The 22,157-nt window shown below is 41.7% G+C and overlaps 1 protein-coding gene across 4 annotated transcripts in view; it reads right to left on the reverse strand.

Annotated features, from left to right (window-relative positions):
* Window positions 1-4,825: 4,825 nt before the first annotated feature.
* Window positions 4,826-22,157, reverse strand: part of wdfy2 (WD repeat and FYVE domain containing 2) — a 74,871-nt gene continuing 57,539 nt past the window's right edge. The window contains exons 8-14 of one of the 4 annotated variants that reach the window (XR_003672691.1): window positions 15,302-15,331; window positions 10,347-10,452; window positions 10,045-10,146; window positions 9,022-9,152; window positions 8,839-8,947; window positions 6,230-6,418; window positions 4,826-4,844 (exon numbers count right to left, since the gene is read on the reverse strand). Coding sequence is in view for 3 of the 4 variants with exons in the window: in XM_028436846.1 (XP_028292647.1) it covers window positions 6,389-6,418; window positions 8,839-8,947; window positions 9,022-9,152; window positions 10,045-10,146; window positions 10,347-10,452; window positions 15,302-15,331 (508 nt within the window). In the remaining variant the exon portion in view is untranslated. Of the gene's footprint in view, window positions 4,845-6,028; window positions 6,419-8,838; window positions 8,948-9,021; window positions 9,153-10,044; window positions 10,147-10,346; window positions 10,453-15,301; window positions 15,332-22,157 lie in introns of those variants that run through there. The other 3 variants (XM_028436846.1, XM_028436847.1, XM_028436848.1) reach the window with 3 other exon arrangements.

A 22,157-nucleotide genomic window follows, 5' to 3' on the forward strand; every position in this document is an offset into this window, starting at 1 on the left:
GCGTGCAGGTATGTAAGTGTTGAGTATAACTCATCCATAGGGTGGTAGTGACTGTAGTGTTACGCTCTGAGTCAGATGTAAGTGTTTACATGTTACGTAGATGGTGCTACATCGTGAAGGTCACCTGATGACTGCAGCTTCACTTACACCACACCTGCCACTACACCTAACTACTGAAAATAGATACGTTCAGTGAAAGTTAGGCAGGTACACGTGGATGGACTGGTGCCCATAAATATAGAATGGATTCACTCCCCTACTCACACACACACAACAAACACGACAACAAAAATATGAAAATGACACACAAAACTAAATATTTATACAAAAAATACACAAAAGTCAACAGAAATGCAAAAAACTACACTAAAAAAGACACAAAATGACTCCAGAATCACCCTACAAATGCAACAAAAAACAGTAATTATACAAAAAATGCACAAATGATGTAAAACAAAAAACTAAACAAGTATACAGGGAGTACACAAAACGACAACAGAAATGCACAAAAATATACAAAACGGCTCCAAAAACACACAAAATGACGCCAAAAAACATATATTACAGAAACTAAAAATTTATACAAAAAAATACACTAAAATGACAACAGAAATGCACAAAACTACATTAAAAAAGACATAAAAATACACAAAATGACTCCAGAATCACACTACAATGGCAAAATGAGCATCCGCGCTCACACTGATATACTAGCAAAGCTCTCAAGTCTCACTTATTGGGTCTGATGTGAGTCACTGATGTGCATGCATGTGCGTGGCTAAAGCCCGTGGGTGTGGGTGTGTGTGAGTCACAGAGTAGCGAGTCACACACACACACACACACATTTTTTTTAATTTTATAGTTACTCGATTTCATATTATTTTGACAACTCTACTTAAGCTCTGCCCACTATATGAATACATACTTCCGACGGGCACTATACTGGTGTGTAGAAAATATTTTGCTTGCTTAAACAGCTCGCTTTTTGAAAAAAAAAAAAGAAAAAAGAAAAAAAAATAAGACAACAAAGGTTCCTAAATCTGTTATGGTATCAGCATCTAGAGTTCTCCTTCTCAGACTTTAAAAACAATCCCAAAAGGAAATCTATCTTTACGTACTTTTTTCTTTTTTTTTTTACAAGAGACTCATTCAAGTGACAAAGTGAAATTTTGGAAAGCACAATGTTATCTCTCAACAATCATTTGAGCTATTCTCCTAAACATATTTAAAGGTGACATATGAATCATTATTTTCAGATGAGGGCAGGTGGATCACTCTGGTTTTTAAATTGGATAATACCTTCTTCATAATTTGCAATTTTATACAATCATAACAAAAACAAAAAAGAACAAATGTCAGAAATGTAGGGGTTCAAAGGGTTTTAAAAAATGATAATACTGACAAGTAATTGTTATTTATGTTAGGAATAATATTTGCCAGGGAATGCCATCTACTGTAAAGCCGATTTAAATTGTTGTAGGGAACCAAACCCTCCATGTTGATCTTTGACCTAGGACACTAGTTTCACCAGTCAATGGAGTCAGAGAGTCTGTCTCCTACTGTGAAATGCAAATGTGCCCCACAGGGGGATCTTCTCCCTCATCCTGTCCGAACAAAAGAACAGGAGAATCCAAGAACAGTTTTGCTCTTGTTATCACCTCTCTGCTACATTACAATCAAAAGGAAACAGTCAGTCAATGTTTACATGCTAAGTTTTCAAACTCTGGGCTCCGACCCCCTGCAGACGTTGTCACCTCCAGAACCCAAACCAATGGTCACACAGGACGGTGGAATAACACAAGCTCTCCTGCTCAAATGAGAACAAAGAACATGTGCTGGTTTGGAAAGTCACAAAAGAAAGGATTATTGTTACGGGTTCCTGCAGAAATTGAAATTACAAATATTGTCTGTCCTATGCCACTCTTTTCATGTAATTCAATAACCAACAGAATGCTATTTTAAAATGTTTATCATTTAAAAGGTTAGTTCAAGGTACCCAATGTTAACCATATGATAAAGAAAATTCCTTAACCCAAATTTTGACATTCAGGTTTATTAACATCTGAATCGTGGACCAAACCGTGGTCCCTTCTCTTAGTCTGACACCGGCTGCGATCATCCCAGAAGAGGTTGTGGATCGGCCAATAGAAACGCTGCTGTTTAACGAAACAGATTTCAACGGCGGCACGCCAGCGCAGCTATACTGCCACACGGACGCTGTTCCTGCAAACCCAGAACGTCTCCAGGTCCAACCAGACCGCATCTCAAGGTATGGACCAGTGAACAATGGAGCAGCAGAACTGACTCACTCAAACTACAATACAACCCCATACTTACACTCCACTCACAATCCACCACATATATGTTTGTCCGTCTTCCCTCTTTGTTATGATTTTATTCTTTGATTTTACAATAGTTAGTCTATATTAGTTTAGAATAGTGATTCACTTTACTACATGTAATCCTCACTTTTGTTAGCTTAGAAATGCATTTCATCATCGTTTAATCACTGCATTGTTCTCGTTTCTTACTGGATTATGCAAATAAAAAGTTAAACGTAATCTTTGATTCCTCTGATTCATTAAAGCTGTGATGATGGTGTAGATTTGCTGTTAGAATTCACTTCTCTGATTTAATACTTTGTTTACTCTGAAGAAAAACTTCGACATATTTCCTCTTTTTAAGAGGTGGCACCCAGTAATTCGTTGAGCTAATATTAATAATCATAATTAATATCCTCATTCATATAACCCATTATTAACTACCGTTATCCTCCTACAGTGTCTTAGATCACCCTCAGGTGGGTTTGTCTTTGGTTCAGAGGTCTTAGAAGTTATTATATTAATAACAAAGCAGGTAGAATTTATGCATTTATTATAACAAGTGAAAATATTGATATTGTACAAGCATGATATTAAGTTAAGTCGATGATTCCTAAAATATTACTACTAGTTGATTGGTATAAAAATATACACATTTTGTACAGATTTATTTACATTATGAATGAAATGTATGATCTGTGTGAGAAAAAATTTCAATAATAAAATAAACTAATAAACAGGGATACTAGAAGATAGGTTGACTATAATTTTGGAAATTAGCACTTTACCATAGGGCTCTGCATACCCTCCTTTCATCAAGCGATGTGGTAAAGGCTCCCAGGTTCGTAGTTGGCAAAAGTGGGGAAGTTCTTTCATTTCCACAGAGTTGGAGAAGTTCTTTGCATTCGAAGGAGCATGACTCGTGGAGATACCGTCTGGGCTTGTTGGTTCTGAGGATCTCTGATATCAGCAGCACATTTTGGCGGTGATGGTCATTCTTTCAAACTATGTTCTTAATAATGTGCAAAAAAGATTGTTCTAAAACTTTACTGGTTGCAAAGTTGTAAACAGTTCTGGTTTTAATAAAATGAAAAAGTTGCTTGAAACATTAATTTCAAAATAAAAGTTTGCTTAAAATAAAACAAGTTGCTAGTTAAAATCTGGAGGTGGCAAAGGCCCAACCTCAAACAAAGAATGCTCAAAGTTTCATGGTTGCTTTGCTACGAGTCTGCTGGCTTGGGACCTGAACTGAGACTGCATTCACACCGATCATTTGCTCGGAAGGTTGGCTTCGTTTTGGCCGTTGTGAACACACAAACAAGTTTAGAGAGGATCAAACAGGCAAATTCTAGATTAGTAGCGAAGTGAATACAACTGCTCTTAGAGCGGATCAAACACAAGAAATATCAGCGATAACGTAGCGCGCAAGCATTTTGGGTGGACAAGAGAGCCGGTGACGGTGCAAAACAGGGCTTTACAACCACCAAAAGCACGGAAACATGTTGCTGCTCCATTGTAAAATGTTATGAAAGAACAAACGAAAAAGGCAAAAGTTTCTGCGCATTTTTAAGTACTTGCTTTGAGCCATTGTTGAGATCCTCTTCTTCGGGTAATTGTTTTTCTGCCTAGAGAAGTCTCTACTCTAATAAAAACACCCTCAAGAAATTAGCTCATGCAACTGCACCAGAGGCTGTTTGGTGAGCACCAGGAGTTGCGCTCTGAACACAAACTGAGCCAAACCAAGGTGATAAAATTTGGACCGAGTCGGCCGGGACTAAAGTAGTGTCAATGCACCCTGAATCACAACTTCCAACTAAATTGAACTGAAATCAGGGACTTCAGTTTTTAAGGTAGGTAGGAAGACGTCTGATTGGCTATAGGTCCCCTGTTGAATTTGAATATTGCAGGCCTGACAGGTTACAATAAAGAAGGCAATTCTAACAAAGAGCAATAAAACCAAGATGGAGTATGAGAGGGGGTTGAGGCATGGATGGAAGTGACCATGTGCTGGGTAGAATGTATGTGTGGATTGGTGTGCCTTCACAGGGCACACTACAAAATCACATTCCTTAAAAAATGTAAACTATTCTTATATTATTAAAACACAATTCATATCATTCACGTTGTGCTAATAACCATTTCTGGAAAAGGGACTGTTCCTATGGTAAACATCTTAAAGAGATCCCACTTCAACAAAAGAGGTAAGGAGAAACTCTTTGGTAGATAAAAATGTGAATAATTAAATCTTGAAAACTTTTCTCAAGAAAAAAATACATTTAATACTTGAATTTTGCAATCTAAATTAACATATAAAACAGGAAGGTCCCTAGGAGGTAAAAGATTAGGTGACCTACTTTAACACCTTCTAATATTAAACAAAAAAGCAAAGATCATAAACAGTTATGGTACATTTAATTTATTCAATCCGTTGATAGTGAATATTGAGTCTGTGGAGAGGTCTCCGGTTGTCTTGTTCCGAAATTCCAAAGAAGGTTGCGTTATCTGTTAAATGTTCCTTTGGACCTGTAAGTAAGAGGCATAAAAGGTCAAAGGTCTCAGGGAAAAGCAGGTTTTGGAGAAGGGAGGTGGTGTTTGGATCCACACTTTGGGCCCCTTGGTCCTGTAAAAGTTCTGCTCAATGTTCAAAAGTGATATTTCAATGAATTTGGGGGAAGTTTGTTAGACAAAGGAGTTTTTCACTAATCCCGTAGTGGAGTTAAAGTTGAAAATTCAGTTATCTCTTCACTAAGATCATTACAGAAACTTGAAGCCCTCAAATTGAAATATAAGAAGGCTCTTTCAATTCTAGGGGGAAACTATAATGATGCACCAGATGATCTTAACCAGTAAGAACAATTCAACTTTCAAGATTTAAGAGCACTGCTTTTTTTTGTGAACAACTTTCAGTTAGTGGTAAGCAAATATTTATATACATTATGTAAAAAGACATATACAGATTTATTTTTTCACTGTGCAACATAAATCCAAAACAACCTTTTCCTGTTTTCGGTCAAATATTTCTATTTGCTAAATTTCCAAATAACATGAGGAGGAATTGTTTACACATATATAGAGATTAACAACTACTGTTGTTAATCTCTATATTTTACTAGGCAAGTTTCACATTCCTAAATTTCAAAACACAACTAGATTATTTAAGTTGTTCCTGATTGAGATTATTATTATTACATGTCTCTTAAGCTAATTACAAATAAGAAATGCGCATTAATGGTTGATATTCATGCAGAGGTATTCAACAAATAAGTTGTCACAAATATGAATTATATTTAATATGAAATATCACGAAGGTCTGCCACATAAAGATTCTTTATGCTCTTTTTTCTGTCATTTGTTAATGTTGCTTTCATTGACCTTTATAATACTATGTAATTGTAAACTGTGTTGCTGCTGTTGCAGTTCAGATAGTGAAGTGGAATGATTGATTTCTATATTTTTGTATACTGCAAAATTGAATTTGTTTAAAAAAAATTTTTTTTTAAAAAAAACGGTTGATAAGAGGTTTGGACACTCCTGCTCAAAAGCATTTGGTGGCAGATGTGAGGACTATCAGCTCAGGTGGTGTGTGAGTCAGATACCCAACAACATGGTTGTTCTCCACTTTTCTAAATTTGTTTTAAGAAGTGTAGGAAACATTCATGTTTGAAAACACAAAGAGAAATAAGAAATTTCACAATAAGATAAGGGGACATGATCATGTTTTTTTTGTTTATTAACAGTGATCTTTGTAGTTTTATACAAGCGTTCAGATTTATTACAACAGTTCAAATTATGCATGTTGTATCTTTGAATGAAAATAATATAATTAGTCAAAAATCTTGCACACAAAGTGAGAGATGCACAATGATCTCTCTTCACACAAGCAAACAGCAACTACTGTCTGTTGTTACCTTGATCCATCTAAGGCCAGCACTGCCTGCAGTGTCTTCACAATGAACGTGTTTGTTCTTCAGGAATTTGATTTAAAATATTTTCAGAATGTCAAACAACTTCCCTCTTTGTCCTCATGTGCAAAGTTTGCCAAAGTGACACACTCCTACTTCCAAAGCTCAGGCCACCACTGGAGTCATGTCCCATATCTGCAGAAAGGGAACACGCACACACACACGCACGCACGCACGCGCACGCACACACACACACACACACACACACACACACACACACACACACACACACACACACACACACACACACACACACACACACACACACACACACACACACACACACACACACACACACACACACACACACACACACACACACACACACACACACACACACACACACACACACACACACAAATAAGTGTACAAAACCAACAGCTGTTTTCAATTTAAATCTGAGACTATATATTATTATTAGAACAACAACCAAAAATAAGTCATGTTGTGGGGTCTTGTCTATTTTTGTGTGTGTCTTCTCTTGTTGGGTCTTCCCCGTCTTCTTTGTGTTTGTGTCTTGTTGTCCTTTTTGTGTCTTGGCTTTCTTGCCTTTTCTTCTGGTGTCAGTTCCCTTTGTCTAATGTCCTGTATCTTGTTGCTTCTTCTTTTGTTGTGCCTTCTTATAATAATATATCTTTTATTGTTTCCTCTTTCAGTCTTGTCTTTTAATATCTTGTATTGTCTTTTAATGCCTGGTCATGTCATGGGTTTTGGTACCTTGAATTTCCTTTTTGTGTCTTATCTTATATCATATTAATGATAACAAGAACCATCTTCAGACCTTCATTGATAATAAAACCAATTAAAGCCGCGAGCGGCGTCATAGAGTCCGATGAAGCGGCCGGGGGCGTGCGTTTTCTGGACAGAAAAAACGTTTTCTGTCCGTTTTTTTTCACGCCACCAAATGATCAAATTTTTCGCCAGGCCTGAGGTGCGTGCAAATTTCGGTGAGTTTTCGGGCATTTTTAGGGGGTCGAATTAGCGATCAAAGGCGGGCGGGGTATAATAATAATAATAATAATAATAGGAAATAAAAGCGAAAACAATAGGTTCCTCTGTCCCATTCTGGGACATCGGACCCTAATTAATGAATATCTGAAGTGAAGGCTGGCAATGATTGATGACTGGTTGCTTTGATAGCAACAGTTTTTAGGATACTCTGACAGGAGTATGGCCGTTCTAGCTAGGCTTTACACGATCAGGATTTTTGGGCTGAGCACCGATCTTCGATCAGTGAGTTAAAAAGAAAAAAACGATCATATGAATTCAGGTTGTTTTTTTTAAGTACCGACCAAATTCCTTCAATATTACCTGATACAGATGGACAGAAAATGAAACGTTGTTTCAAGACCTTAACGCAGCCTTGTGATTGTGAGGGAGTGGAAGAGTTGAAGAATTTCCATGCAGGACCTGAATAAGTGTGCGGAGTGAGGGAGCGTGTGTGAACAGGGCAGATCGACTATAAACTGTATGTCGTTGTTTAGTGATTGGCAAAATAAACGTTGTAGCTGTTAAATTAAACCAGAGTCCCATGTCATATTCAATGACTGTTGTGAAGCTGAAAATAGCTTCAACTACAAGAGAGTTAGAGATGAAGGTGTGGAGGCAGACCACACTGGAACTACATTAAGCTTCCTGACTGTGGCATCACACAACCTGCTGTTAATTACAGTTCATATTCACAGGTGCACAGCGGAGGTGGGGCGCATACGCATACACACACGCACGCTTCTGTGTCCACCATCGCCCTGAAATGGAAAGAAAGTGAATGGGAGCACATCGCTCCGCTGTAGGACTCTCTCTTTTAGCACGCTCGGGCTGAATAAACAAAACAATCGCACACACACATACAAACACACACACACACACACACTAATAGCAGACACTTGCCAAGCTTTCAGAGCCATTAGACTGGATAAGAAGTCTGACGCTCAGCCACTCCGCCCCAACCGAGAGACCATTTTGCCGTTTGCTCATAGGTTTTACCTTCGTGCACAAATGCAAGTGAAATAAAGCAGTGTCACGTAAAGAAAACAACTCTTTGGTGTAAATGAGACAATAAAACAATGCAATGAGAGCATCTACAGAAAGTTTCATCACGACAATTACCTCATTGATTGGATCGGCAAATTAAAACATTACAGATGATCACATTAATTGCATAAAACGTAAAATATCAGCCGATCCAATATAGCCAATCAGATCGGTGTAAATCCTAATTCTAGCCATGTGGCCTAGTTCCATTAAATCCAATTCTTCATCTTCTCTGTTTTTTCTGCTTCTAACATATCCACTTTTGGGATAAAAAGGTAATCACTATATATTTTTTACCCAATAACACGCAACATGATGAGGGTCATCATCTGTGTCAGGCTTTTGGTCAATATGCACCATCTTGTGTTGTATCCTTTAGCTGAGCATTGAGCATCTGCCTGCCATTATTGTGCTAACAGATGCTGCATTGTTTCTAACAGTAATTTCGCATTAAAAGCTAAGTCCATTAAAGGGTAAACCCACACAATATCGGGGAGTAACAACCCAACACTCATGCTGACCTTGATGACCTTGTCGGTGCCAGAGGTGAGCAGACTCCCTGTGGTCGGCTCATAGTGCATGTAAACAATGCTGTGCTTGCTGTCGTGAAAGGTAGCTGTGGGTGCTCGGCTAGGAAAAACAAAAAGAAGCAAATTGACGACAGATCCAAGTAAATAAAAGGTTAGTATAAGAGTGCAACTCACTCCTCGTCAGTAATGGACTCGTGGCAGACATCGCACACTCGCACCTCAAATTCAAAACCCATGAGTGGGATGGTGGAGCGCTTAGAAGAGCATTTACCACACAAGGCCTGGCCACATTTCCTGCAGTGGTGCTGAAATGTACAGAGGCACTTCAAGAACCATTTCATTACGAGTCACATCTTTTCCTACTAGGACAAAGCTACAAACTTCTGGAATGCAAAACAAGCGCTACAAAAACACCCACAAACATGACTGTTTATTGAACTAAAAGGTGCATAATTTCAGAGCACATGATAAAGCTAAAAGTTAAAGAAGAAACACGGAGCTAATTCCTCTCTCAGTACTGTAAAATTCGTATTTAGTTACACGAGGATTTAAGCATAAAGAGGACACTAAGGTTAGTTTGACACAGAGTATGTACCATTTTGATAGCTCAGTTCCCATGTCTGCTATCTTCTTAAATGGCTACTGTGTTATCCATTCTTACACGTGGTGTTTATATTCAATATCCATGTTTTGTGAATACTTTGCAACATCCAATGTGTATGAAGTCCACAAAAGAGATTCCCTCCTCAGGCATTTCATCAAATTGTAACTAACTGTGAGAATGCTGCCTTCTCTGTCACAAGGAAATTGAAGTCATATCATAATACTGTAATCTACAATCTGGGGTGCTTAGCACATGTTTTCAGCCACAGTACTCAGCCAACAAGGTTAGTTTTTGTCTAGAAGTCAATGTAATAAACAACTGCCTTTTTTTTCCTCAAGCTAATTATTATTTAATCTGCATATTTTAGTTTTCATGATGGTTTTATATGGATCATAATATGCTAATAAATTCATCAGTTGAGGAAATCACTTGTGTCTGTGCTACCTGAGGGACTTATATTTGGTTTCAGACAGTAACGTAGCGATTGGCACAGCCTAAATAAAGTAGGTAGGAATGAAAAAAAGAAACTGTACAAAAAGCAACCCTGAAATGAAACTTTGTAACATTTTACAATGTATTGTTGTATGCTTTACCTGTCGAAAGCCAATCTTTTTACTGTCCCACATCTGCTTAAAGTTCCAGAAGAACGGCTGTTCACACTTCTGACATGAGTCGCTGTCCAGCCACTCTGGTGTCTGTGTGTGCAAACAGTTTAAAGGTCAGATGTCCTCTGTGAAACATGTCAAAATGTGTTCCATCTGTGTATCTTTTATAATTCTATTCATACTGGTGATCTTTTTTAATGTAAACTGAAGTATCAGCAGGACACAAACACAAGCTTAAAGACAACATGCAAAGTCTTCAAAGGGGTCCTGCCTGGCAATGTCCATCTCACCTCCTGTCGTGTCACGTCCATATTCCAAATTACAATACCTCCATCAGAGCTGCAGGAGATGAGCTGACGAGTGTGTGAGGCGTAGCAGAGTCCCTGAACTTTGTCACTGACACACACACACACACACACACACACACACACACACACACACACACACACACACACACACACACACACACACACACACACACACACACACACACACACACACACACACACACACACACACACACACACACACACACAATTTAGGACCTGTCAAATGTGCCATTGCGGCGGGTTCAATCGTGTACACGGAGCTGGCTACCCTGGAGCTTGGCAACCATCGACTACAAGTTGGAACTATTTATTGTGGCAAATGACCAGATCACAAGAGCCAAAGTAAATTTATGGCTCAGTGGTAGAGTGGGGCATCCATTAACCGAAGGGTTTCGTGTTCGAATCCCGCTCTATCTAAGTGATTGTAGTTGTGTCTCTGGGCAAGGCACTTTACCCTCATTGAATGGGTAAGAACTGTGCATGAATGTTGGTGGTGGTCAGAGCGTCTGTAGGCGCAAAATGGTAGCCATGCTTCTGACAGTATGTACACTACATTATAGTTTAATACTACCACTTGTATGACTGATGTGAGTGACTGGTGTGAATGAAAAATGGTTTCTGTACGTTTGAATCTTCTTGAAAAAAAGCGCTATATAAACTAAGCATACGCGGTTCCTAGGACCAGCGGTGCTAGGAACCCTGTTGTAATCGTTCCGATTATTATTGTTACCTTTTATAGTTCTGTTGGTAAAAGTGGTGCTGCAGGCTAAATCGTGCAAGATAGGGCGGTGCCCTTTGGTGGGTGGGTCCAAAACCCCCAGGGGACCTTGGATGCAAAAATTCACACATATCCGCCAGCAGGTGGCGCTATAACAAAGGTCAACGCATTTTGGTCCATAACTCCCACACTGTTTGTTGCACATTTAAAACCTTTATCTCCACAGTTTCCTTGAATAGCACTGACTCACTTGAGCCTATGCCAGTGCCAATGCCACGCCCATTTCCGCCTAAACTTTTGCTGGAACAAAATCACAAAAACTAAAAACCTACTTTTTTTTAACTCCTCCTTGGGGTTTTGTCCAATCAGCATGAAATTTGGCACATAGTCTTCAATTGGACCTGATCTAAGGTTCAGGTTCGGGTAAAATATGCGCAAATTATTAAGGACTAAAGTTTTCTAACTGGCTATAAAAACGCGAACTGGCGCATATCTTGGTCACAATATATGCTAACAACACCAAATCTGAGATCCTTAGTTGGCATGTGAGGGTATGCGCCAAATTTGAATAATGTAGGCCACTAGGGGGCGCTGCAAATAACGAATATTTATATCTCTTAAATGGCAAGACCAATTTTTACCAAATTTGGAGGGTATGATCTTGGGTCCCTCCTGAGGCAATATCTCAAAGTTATTTGCGATTGGTCAAAGTGGGTGTGGCTTATTACATCATAAATAAATAAACATACAATAAACAAACATTTATTTCAGCTGAATTATTATGTTGAGAGCAGTGAAATTTACAGGGTAGATATAGAAGACCACACAGACTACCCATACAAAAAATTGCGCTACTAGGTGGCGCTATAATTGCAAAAACCTTTTGACCTCTAACTTTCACAATTTAATTCACATCTTCATAAAATTCATATTCACATGTTCCCAACATAGAGTCGCATCTTCTGACATAGGCCACGCCCACTCCCACAGCACATTGCTCTTTGTAAGTCACTCCATATCAAAAACCTACTTTTTCAAATTCCTCTTTGGGGTTTTGTCCAATCAGCGTGAAACTTGGCACGTAGAGTCTTCAATTGGACCTGATCTAAAGTTCAGCAAAAAAAATTGTTCGGGCAAAATATGCGCAAAATATTAACGATTAAAGTTTTCTAGCTAGCTAGAAAAACGCGAACTGTTACATATCTCGGTCAAAATAATTGCTAACAACACCAAATCTGAGATCCTTGGTTGACATGTGACTGTGGGGGTATGAGCCAAATTTGAATAAATAAGGCCTTTAGGTGGCACTGCAATTATAAGAAATTTATATCTCCTAAATGGCACAACCGATTTTTACCAAATTTGATGGGTATGACCTTGGGTCGCTCCTGGGACAGTATCTCAAAGTTAATCCCGATTGGTCAAAGTGAGCGCGGCTTATTACTACATAACATATAAATAAACAAACCTTTATTTCAGCTGAAGTAATATGTTGAGAGCTGTGAAATTTACAGGGTAACTATGGAAGAGCACACAGATCACCCATACCAAAAAGTGCACCACTAGGTGGCGCTATAATGGGTGCAAACGCATTTTGGCCTGTAACTTTCACACTTTAAATGACATCTTCCAAAACTTCATATCCACCTGTTCACAGCAAATGTCACTGACAAAGTGTCCTGACGCTCGCCACAAGCCCATCATCCTTTGTGACGTACTTTCACGGGCTCCGCGAAACCTGGGGGCCGAGTCGCATGGGAAGGCTTGGCCCCCTTTCATAACTGCTTGCAGTTCTAGTTATTATTGATCCAATTCCAACTTTTTAAATCTTAGTCAAATAATTTTCATTTGGTGTACTTTATTGTAAAATGTAAGAGTAACTGCCCTTGAAACCCAGATACTGTATTACAATTGGATTTTGCTAGCACTGTTGGCCCTGCCCCTTCTAAAAAAGATGGTAGGAGGGACTTGTATTTCCTCCGCTCTCAGCCGTCAATGAGCATTAACAGCTCAAATGTGGACTGCATTCAGCTCCTGTGTTGTTTGTGACTCTGTGCTTCTATAGAGAGCTAATTCTTGTCTAATCAGAGAGTTAATGTTATGTGTGTAGGTAAAGCCACCTTGTGTGATTTATCCCCATCTGTCTGCATGTGCATGCACTATGCTGCATCTTCTTGTTGCTGTGTGTACGTCTCCCTGGTATGTGTGTGGATGAGTTGGTTTTCCGGGGTGCATGACTGGAGAGCAGGGGCTGTTTGCCCATGCGTGCTATAGTGTCTGTAGGTGAGCTTCACGTCCGGATTGTGAGTGCGTGTGTTCATACACCGTCAGAGAGTGACTGAGCGTATTTTAACTGCTCCAGGGTGCAGCGCCTATAATCAAGGCATTTTTTTTAATTTCAAGGCAAATGCACATCAGACAATTAGGGCAATTAGTAACACTTCAAATGAACCACTGAAGAGATTGTAAAGGAGAAAGGGGAGCCAAGCAGGGATTTTTTAAAATGAAAATCAGAGAAGCAGATTGTGAGGCATGCTGGTGTTGGCGTGTGTTAACATCTGCCGTTTATAACAGCAAACCTTAGTTGGTAGGTCTGCTTCATTACCAAGTGTCTCTTCCTCAGCTGTGGCTTTTTTGCTGATATCAACAACATGCTGTAAGTCAGGCTAATGACACAGCAGATTACACAGCTATTTTAAGTCTGTTAAAAACTAAGACCAATTTAACCAGTCACAAATCGGTAGTGGACAGGTTTGTGAACTGATGCAGTGCTTACTAACTGCAGATCAAATAGATCAAAATAGTAGAGATGGTGGTGGATCCCAAGTCTACAAATATCTTGGGATTCACATTGACAGTGATTAAAGATGGCACACGCAATTAGAAAGCATTTGTGCCCGTATCCACCAGCGGATGCACTTTTTTCGCAGACTCCGATTGTTTTGTGTATGCCAGAATATAATGATGATTTTTTTACAGGGCAACCATTGAATCTGTCTTACTGTATGGCATCACTTTTAGCAGGCTGCCCGAGCAAGTCGCTTAAGACACTTCAGCTGGTTCAAAATGCTGCAGCACGTGTACTGACTAAAACTAGGAGAAGAGATCACATTACTCCTGTATTAGCCTCTCTGCATTGGCTTCCCATAAAATATAGAATAGAATTCAAGATTCTTCTTCTCACTTATAAAGCACTAAATGGACAGGCACCAGTCTATCTCAAGGAGCTTGTAGTGCCATACAATCCCCCCAGAACACTACGCTCTCAAAATGCTGGACTACTCGTTGTTCCATTTGTCTCTAAAAGTAGTATAGGAGGAAGAGCTTTCAGTTATCAGGCCCCACTTCTCTGGAACCATCTACCAACCACGGTTCGGGGGGCAGACACCCTCGCTACCTTTAAGGTTAGGCTCAAAACATTCCTCTTTGGTAAAGCATTTAGTTAGGAACCAGCTCATAGCTCATAGTTAAGATGCAATAGGCATAGACTGCCGGGGGGGGGTCTGGCATGCTCGGTTGGAGAGAGGTTGGAGAGGGCGTTAAGAGAGAGGTCATTTAGGTTAGAGAGGGACCGGAGAGGGTCCCATTCCTCTCTCTAACACTCCCTCTATGTCTGCTTCTTCCCTTGTGTGTTTGCTCCTGTACTCCTTCTGGCTTTTGTCTTGCAGGTCTGTGGGATCCTCAGTGTGGAGTTACAGAGTCTCAACAACTCTGTCTCCACCCTCTCCTCTGCACACACCCAACACAGCATAACGTGGATGGCTGTTCATCATAGGAATGGGATCCACACAAGGTTCCTGCTGCTTAACAGAAGGTTTTCCTTGCCGCCATGATGAATTCATGTTGGGTGTGGGATACATATGTATGTGTATATACGTATATATGCATATGTGTGTATTCATAAAATGAAGAGTCCGTCCTTAAGACTGCTCTACTGTAAAGTGTTTTGAGATACCATTGGTTATGATTTGGCGCTATACAAATAAAAGATTGATTGATTGATTGATTGATTGATTGATCACCATTTCGTTCGGCAACTTAACTGTTAAACTGAAAACTCAAATACTAAACCTGTCTAAAACTGCAGGCAAGATCATTGGCAGGGCAGTACAAGTGCTGTTTGAGTATTCAGTCCTCAGACTGGTAAACAATGTTTTAGCAGATTGTTCTCATGTACTGCACTCAGAATATATCTTACTTAACTCGTGCAGGAGGGAGAGAGTTCTTCCTGTAAACACAATCAGTACAAACATTAAAGAAATATTTTCTTATACTAGAAAGGTTCTTTTATCCCACCATCAGTGAAGCTCATAAATGAGCAGATCTCCCAGGATGGACAGAAGTCAGACATCAGGCATTACTGTATTGCACTTGTATGCACTTTATCTGTGTCTTAGCAATGAACTTTTATATTAATTCCTTTAATTAATTAATTGTTTTTATTTTAATTTTTTTACTATGTGTGTCACGGAGTGAGCCGTGACGCTCACACTATAACTGCAGTTAGTTACTGACCTCAGCATCTATGCAGGGAAAGGCCTACCAGCATATGTGGTTGTTGGTTAGCAGCTAACTCACCACCGTGGTCACAGGAGCACTTCCATTTTCAGGAAACCAGAGGGACTAACCCAACTCATGTAAATAGGGGTGTTTGGTGGGCTGGTGTTGGGTCAAACCATTTGTACAGGGGTGTTTGTGTAATTTTTGTTTGTTATGGATTTTAAAAACATTTAAGGTGAATTAATTTACATGAAGTTATTATGTATGATTGAGTAATTAAGGTTTGTTGTTTTGTGTGTTGCTTGTATGATTATTTGGTTTGTTATTGAGTTAATTGATTTTAGATGGGGTTTGGTTTGTCTGTGGGAGGAGTTACAGTTAGAGGCTGCCTATAAAGGAAGCACAGCCTCAGTTGCTGGGGAGGACCCTGAGTGAGCAGACCTGTTAAAAACTGATGGCAAACAACCAGAGGGTAAAGTCCATGTTCAGGATTTGCAAAAATATAGCCTGGCATCTCAATGCCCTTTTCTTTTTGTTTTGCTCAAGTTTTTGGTTTTCTGTTTTGGGGGTTTCACTGTAAATATATTGCAACTGACAAGGAAGAAAAATAAATAGAAAAAGCTTGAAACATATTTCTACTCTCGAGTCTGTCTGTCCCCTCCGCTGCCGGTCATCCTTACCACATTTGGTGTCAGAAGTGGGATGAAGGAGGTGGACTGAAGAAGGACAGGCAATAATAGAGAAAGAAGAAAAAAAACAAAAAAAAAAAAAACAAAACAAAATGGAGACCAGGAAGAAAAGACCTGAAGAGAGCGCTGCTGAGGTGACAGAGGTCAGTGGGCAACCAACTGCAGGTGAAGCACTTAGTCACCTTGGAAAAATGTTTGAGTCTTTCATGGAGGTCCAGCGAGCCAGAGATGAGCGGATGGAGAAGGAGTCAACCAGACAAGCCAAGCAGTTCCAGGTTCTCAACCACCAGGTGGTTCAGCTACAATTGGACTTGGAAGCGACCAGAGAGAGAGCAAGGACACCTCAACCACCTCCATCCCGCCCCACAACGCCAGAGTCGCCAGCAGTTAACCCCAGGGGTCGGGCCTACGAGCTAAAGATGGCCAAGCTTGAGGACTCTGACAATATTGAGCACTACTTGACCACTTATGAGCGCCTCGCAGGGGTGTATGAGTGGCCGAAGGAAGAGTGGGCCATTCACTTGATTCCGCTGCTGACAGGCAAAGCACGCAGTGTATTTGTGGCTATGGACCCAGACAGCACAACAGATTATGACCTGCTCAAAGAAGCTGTGCTGAAAAAGTACGAAATAAACTCAGAGACTTATCGCCTACAGTTCCGTGCCATGGAGACCAGCCCAACAGAGACACCGCAAGAACTTTACATTCGCCTCAAAGACCTCTTCTGCAAATGGACCAGGTTCGAGCAGTGCACTAAAGAAGGCCTGATGGAGAAGATGGTGCTGGAACAGTATCTGCGTGTTCTCTATCCTGAATTAAAGATCTGGGTGAAAGAGCACAGTCCAGCGACAGCAGCAAAGGCAGCCAAGCTGGTGGAAAACTTTGTGGCGGCGCACAGGGGCCCAAGGACCTATCGCTACGCTGGGGTGATCGACAAGCAAGCCTGGGGTAAGTCTGATGGTGTTGGTAGGGGTGGCTCTGATGCAAGATTTAGTCATAAAAGCAAAGCTCCACCCCCCTCCCTGAACAGGCCCAACCCCTTAGTCTGTTTTGAGTGTGGCAGGGAAGGTCACAAAAGTCCAGCTTGCTCTCTTCGAAAGTCAAAATATAGTAATCTCTGCTATGTGCCCAGCCCCTCCCCACCCCTAAAAATCTGCCAACTTAAAGATCCCATCATCACCATAGAACTTAATGGTAAACCAGTTACAGCCCTCATAGACAGAGGATGTTCTCAGTCATTGGTTGAAGCAGAGATAATTTCTTCCAAGGAATGTAATTTTGGTGAAACTGTTGAAGTTTGCTGTGTGCATGGTGATAGGACAGAGTACGATACGGCAGATGTGTATGTGAGAGTTAGTGACCAGACCTTTCTTCTAAGAGTGGGAGTGGTGCCAAAGTTACCCTATCCAGTGCTGTTAGGGCAAGACTTTCCCTTATTACCAGAGCTGGTGGGTAACACAGCTTGGTGTGGTGTAGTTACCAGAGCCCAAGCTAAAACAGAACAGCAATCACACCTCTCAGAATTGCCTTACTTTGAGGCTGATGTCCCGGTTGAGTCTAGACAGCCAAGGGAGACGCGTTGTGAGAGGCACAGGAAGGATGTTGGTGAGATGATAGAGCATGCCAACATGCAGCCAAACACTGATGCGACACACCCAGATATAACTGACAGAGTTAGTGTTCAGTACAGACTTAGCAGAGGAACAACGTCAGGATGTCACACTTGTCCCTTGCTTTAAGAGAACTGCAGATAGTTCAGATAATTATTCTTTGCTGGGCAGGGATAAATATGTAGTGGAGAACAATCTTTTATATCGAAAGAGTGAAGAAGGTCTCCAACTGATTGTTCCAAAAAAGAATAGACGAAGTTTTAGAACTTGGACACTCAATCCCATGGGCGGGCCATCTAGCTTGCATGAAGACTTTACAAAGAATCAGCAAGAGGTTCCATTGGCCAGGCCTGTATGAGGATGTTAAAAACTTTTGCAAGTCTTGTTCCCAATGCCAGAAGACAGGTGGGAAAGCTCTTGCTCCAGCCCCTTTGATTCCCCTACCAGTTTTAGACACTCCATTTGAGAGAATTGGGGTGGACATTGTGGGTCCCTTGGAGAGGAGTAAGGCGGGGAATAGATTTTTTTTGGGTTATTTGTGATTATGCCACGAGATATGCCTTACGTGACATAACGGCAAAACATGTTGCCACTGCTATGCTCCAGTTCTTTTCAAGAGTGGGTATTCCCCGGGAGGTGTGAACAGATCAAGGCCCAAACTTCATGAGTCGCACTCTCAGGCAGGTTTACAACCTCTTAGGTATCAAACGCATCAGAACGACCCCATACCACCCACAGACCGACGGACTTGTCGAAAGGTTCAATCAGACTCTGATCAGCATGCTCAAGAAGTTTGTTTCAGAGAATGCTAAAGACTGGGACCAGTGGTTGCCATACCTGATGTTTGCATACAGAGAAGTTCCGCAGGCATCCACAGGCTTCTCACCGTTTGAGCTCCTGTACGCACATCATGTTCGTGGGCCACTGGACGTCCTCAGAGAATCTTGGGATGGAGAGATGCCGAACAAGATGGATGTCATCTCCTTTGTGATGAAGATGAGGGAGAAGCTCTCAACAGCAGCGGGACTGGCACAGCAGAACCTGCGGGAGGCCCAGAAGAAGCAGCAGTCTTGGTACGACCGTGCAGCCCGTTCCCGCACATTCCAGCCAGGTGATCGAGTGCTGCTGTTGCTGCCCAGCTCTGACAACAAATTACTTGCAAAATGGCAGGGTCCGTACGTCGTATCAAGGAAAATGGGGCCAGTGACTTATGAAATTGATATGCCTGATCGTCGGAGGCAGCACCAGGTGTTCCATGTCAACATGCTGAAGGTGTGGAACGAGAGACCGGAGCCTGCAGCCACATCAGTAGCAATGCTGATCCGGACGGTCCAGGAAGAGGATGATTGCAGTGAGCAGTACCTGCCGGGCCAGGAAGGGAGGACGGAGCTAGACCTGAGTCACCTGCCAGAGGCTCAGCGGAGTGAGCTTCACAACATCCTGCCTGATGATCTCTTCATGGAGCGGCCAGGAAGGACAACGCTGGTGGAGCACCGCGTTGTGCTGACGGACCGGGGGCCAGTTCGACAGCCATGCTACAGAGTTCCTGAACGTCTTCTTCCAATATTGAAGGGGGAACTCGACATGATGCAGGAGTTGGGGGTAATTGAGCCCTCGAGTAGTGAGTGAAGCAGTCCCATCATTCTGGTCCCAAAAAAGGATGGAGGCCTGCGCTTTTGCCTGGACTTCAGGAAGGTCAACACCCAGGCAAAGTTTGACCCCTACCCCATGCCGAGGGTGGATGATCTGGTTGAGCGCCTCGGCAAAGCAAAGTACCTGAGCACGCTGGACTTATGCTAAGGTTACTGGCAGGTGCCATTGGCGGAGGACAGTAAAGAGCTGACCGCTTTTAGGACACCATTTGGGCATTTCCAGTTCACTGTACTTCCTTTTGGATTGCATGGGGCACCCGCTACCTTCCAGCGGTTAATGGACAGAGTCCTCGGGGGGACGGAGGGCTTTGCAGCTGCCTACTTGGATGATATTGTTGTGTACAGTACCAGCTGGGAGGAACATTTACGTCACCTGGGTCATATCCTGTCTTTGATAAAAGAGGCAGGCCTGACCATTCACCCCAATAAGTGCACCTTGGCAAAGGAAGAGAATTCTTACCTCGGCTACATATTGGGTCGGGGTGTCATCCGGCCTCAAGTGGGCAAGGTGGAAGCCATCATGTCTGCAGAGCGACCTACCACCAAGAAGCAGGTACACTCGTTTTTGGGGTTGGTGGGTTGGTATAGACGCTTCATCCCAAACTTTTCAGAAGTAGCACTGGTACTGACTGAACTGACACGGAAGAAGCAGCCCAACAAGGTTATTTGGACTGAGGACTGTGAAACAGCCTTTTGGGCCCTAAAAAACTCTTTATGCCAGGAGCCGGTGCTGATCAGTCCCAACTTTGATGAGACATTTACACTTCAGACGGATGCATCAGAGCGAGGCTTGGGCGCTGTGCTGCTGCAGGTGAGCCATGGACAGCTACGCCCTGTGACTTATATTAGTCGCAAACTCCTACCAAGGGAGTGTAACTACTCCACCATTGAGAAGGAGTGCTTGGCAATCAAGTGGTCCTTGGACTCTTTCAGGTATTACCTGATGGGTCGTAAGTTTGTATTGGAAATGGACCACAAGGCACTGTCATGGTTGGGGCGTATGAGAGACACAAATGCACGTATAACCAGGTGGTTCTTGGCTATACAGCCTTTTGACTTTCAGGTGTTGTACCATTCTGGGAAATTGAATTGCACTGCAGAATTTCTCTCCAGAGTGCCACAGGGGGCATCTCGAGAAGGGGGGGGAAATGTCACGGAGTGAGCCGTGACGCTCACACTATAACTGCAGTTAGTTACTGACCTCAGCATCTATGCAGGGAAAGGCCTACCAGCATATGTGGTTGTTGGTTAGCAGCTAACTCACCACCGTGGTCACAGGAGCACTTCCATTTTCAGGAAACCAGAGGGACTAACCCAACTCATGTAAATAGGGGTGTTTGGTGGGCTGGTGTTGGGTCAAACCATTTGTACAGGGGTGTTTGTGTAATTTTTGTTTGTTATGGATTTTAAAAACATTTAAGGTGAATTAATTTACATGAAGTTATTATGTATGATTGAGTAATTAAGGTTTGTTGTTTTGTGTGTTGCTTGTATGATTATTTGGTTTGTTATTGAGTTAATTGATTTTAGATGGGGTTTGGTTTGTCTGTGGGAGGAGTTACAGTTAGAGGCTGCCTATAAAGGAAGCACAGCCTCAGTTGCTGGGGAGGACCCTGAGTGAGCAGACCTGTTAAAAACTGATGGCAAACAACCAGAGGGTAAAGTCCATGTTCAGGATTTGCAAAAATATAGCCTGGCATCTCAATGCCCTTTTTTTTTGTTTTGCTCAAGTTTTTGGTTTTCTGTTTTGGGGGTTTCACTGTAAATATATTGCACCTGACAAGGAAGAAAAATAAATAGAAAAAGCTTGAAACATATTTCTACTCTCGAGTCTGTCTGTCCCCTCCGCTGCCGGTCATCCTTACCACAATGTGAATGATTGAATGTTTTAATTGTAATAAATGAACAGTGTTGGACAGAGGGATCCACTGTCCAACACGAATTTCTTCCTCGGGAGACTAATAAGGACACTTTGACATTGAACATTGTACTATACTGTAAATTATGCAGCTGGTCAGCTGATTCTGGCCTGACGCTCCTTGCCATTAATGCGTCATGAGAGTTTGACGATCAAAACATGGAGGGGAAGACAGAGGAGCTCACTGGAGCGGTGCGTCAAGAGCGACATCCATGGAGCTCTGTGCACAGCATCCTCTAGGGACCGCATACACCAAACTCCAGCTGTTTCTCTCCCTCACACACACACTTTGCTCCGCATTTTCATTCAGTGGCTGTTAATATTGACTACTGTTTTATTTAAAATTATTTTCTTATACTAGAAAGGTTAAATGGAGCTTTTTTTTAATCTTTTCTGTATATTGTGTCAGCATTCACTGCAGCCATGATCTCTGTGTGAGAGTTTGCACCCATCTGTGGATCATACTCTTTTCGGCGCAGAAACAATCACCGCAAACAGCTCCAGGTTTGATCAAATCTGCGTCTACTGCATTCATTTATTTGCATTTCCACCTCCCATTTTTTTGCACCCCTTATGAGATCCCCCTACATTACATATTCATCAGAGGGAAACACGCTAAATGGATTGTAATGCACGGAACATGTGCAGTCCAGATTCCCTGGGGTTTGTACCCCTTATTATTGCG

This window comes from Gouania willdenowi, chromosome 21 (assembly GCF_900634775.1).
Source record: "Gouania willdenowi chromosome 21, fGouWil2.1, whole genome shotgun sequence".
Taxonomy (NCBI): Eukaryota; Metazoa; Chordata; class Actinopteri; order Blenniiformes; family Gobiesocidae; genus Gouania; species Gouania willdenowi.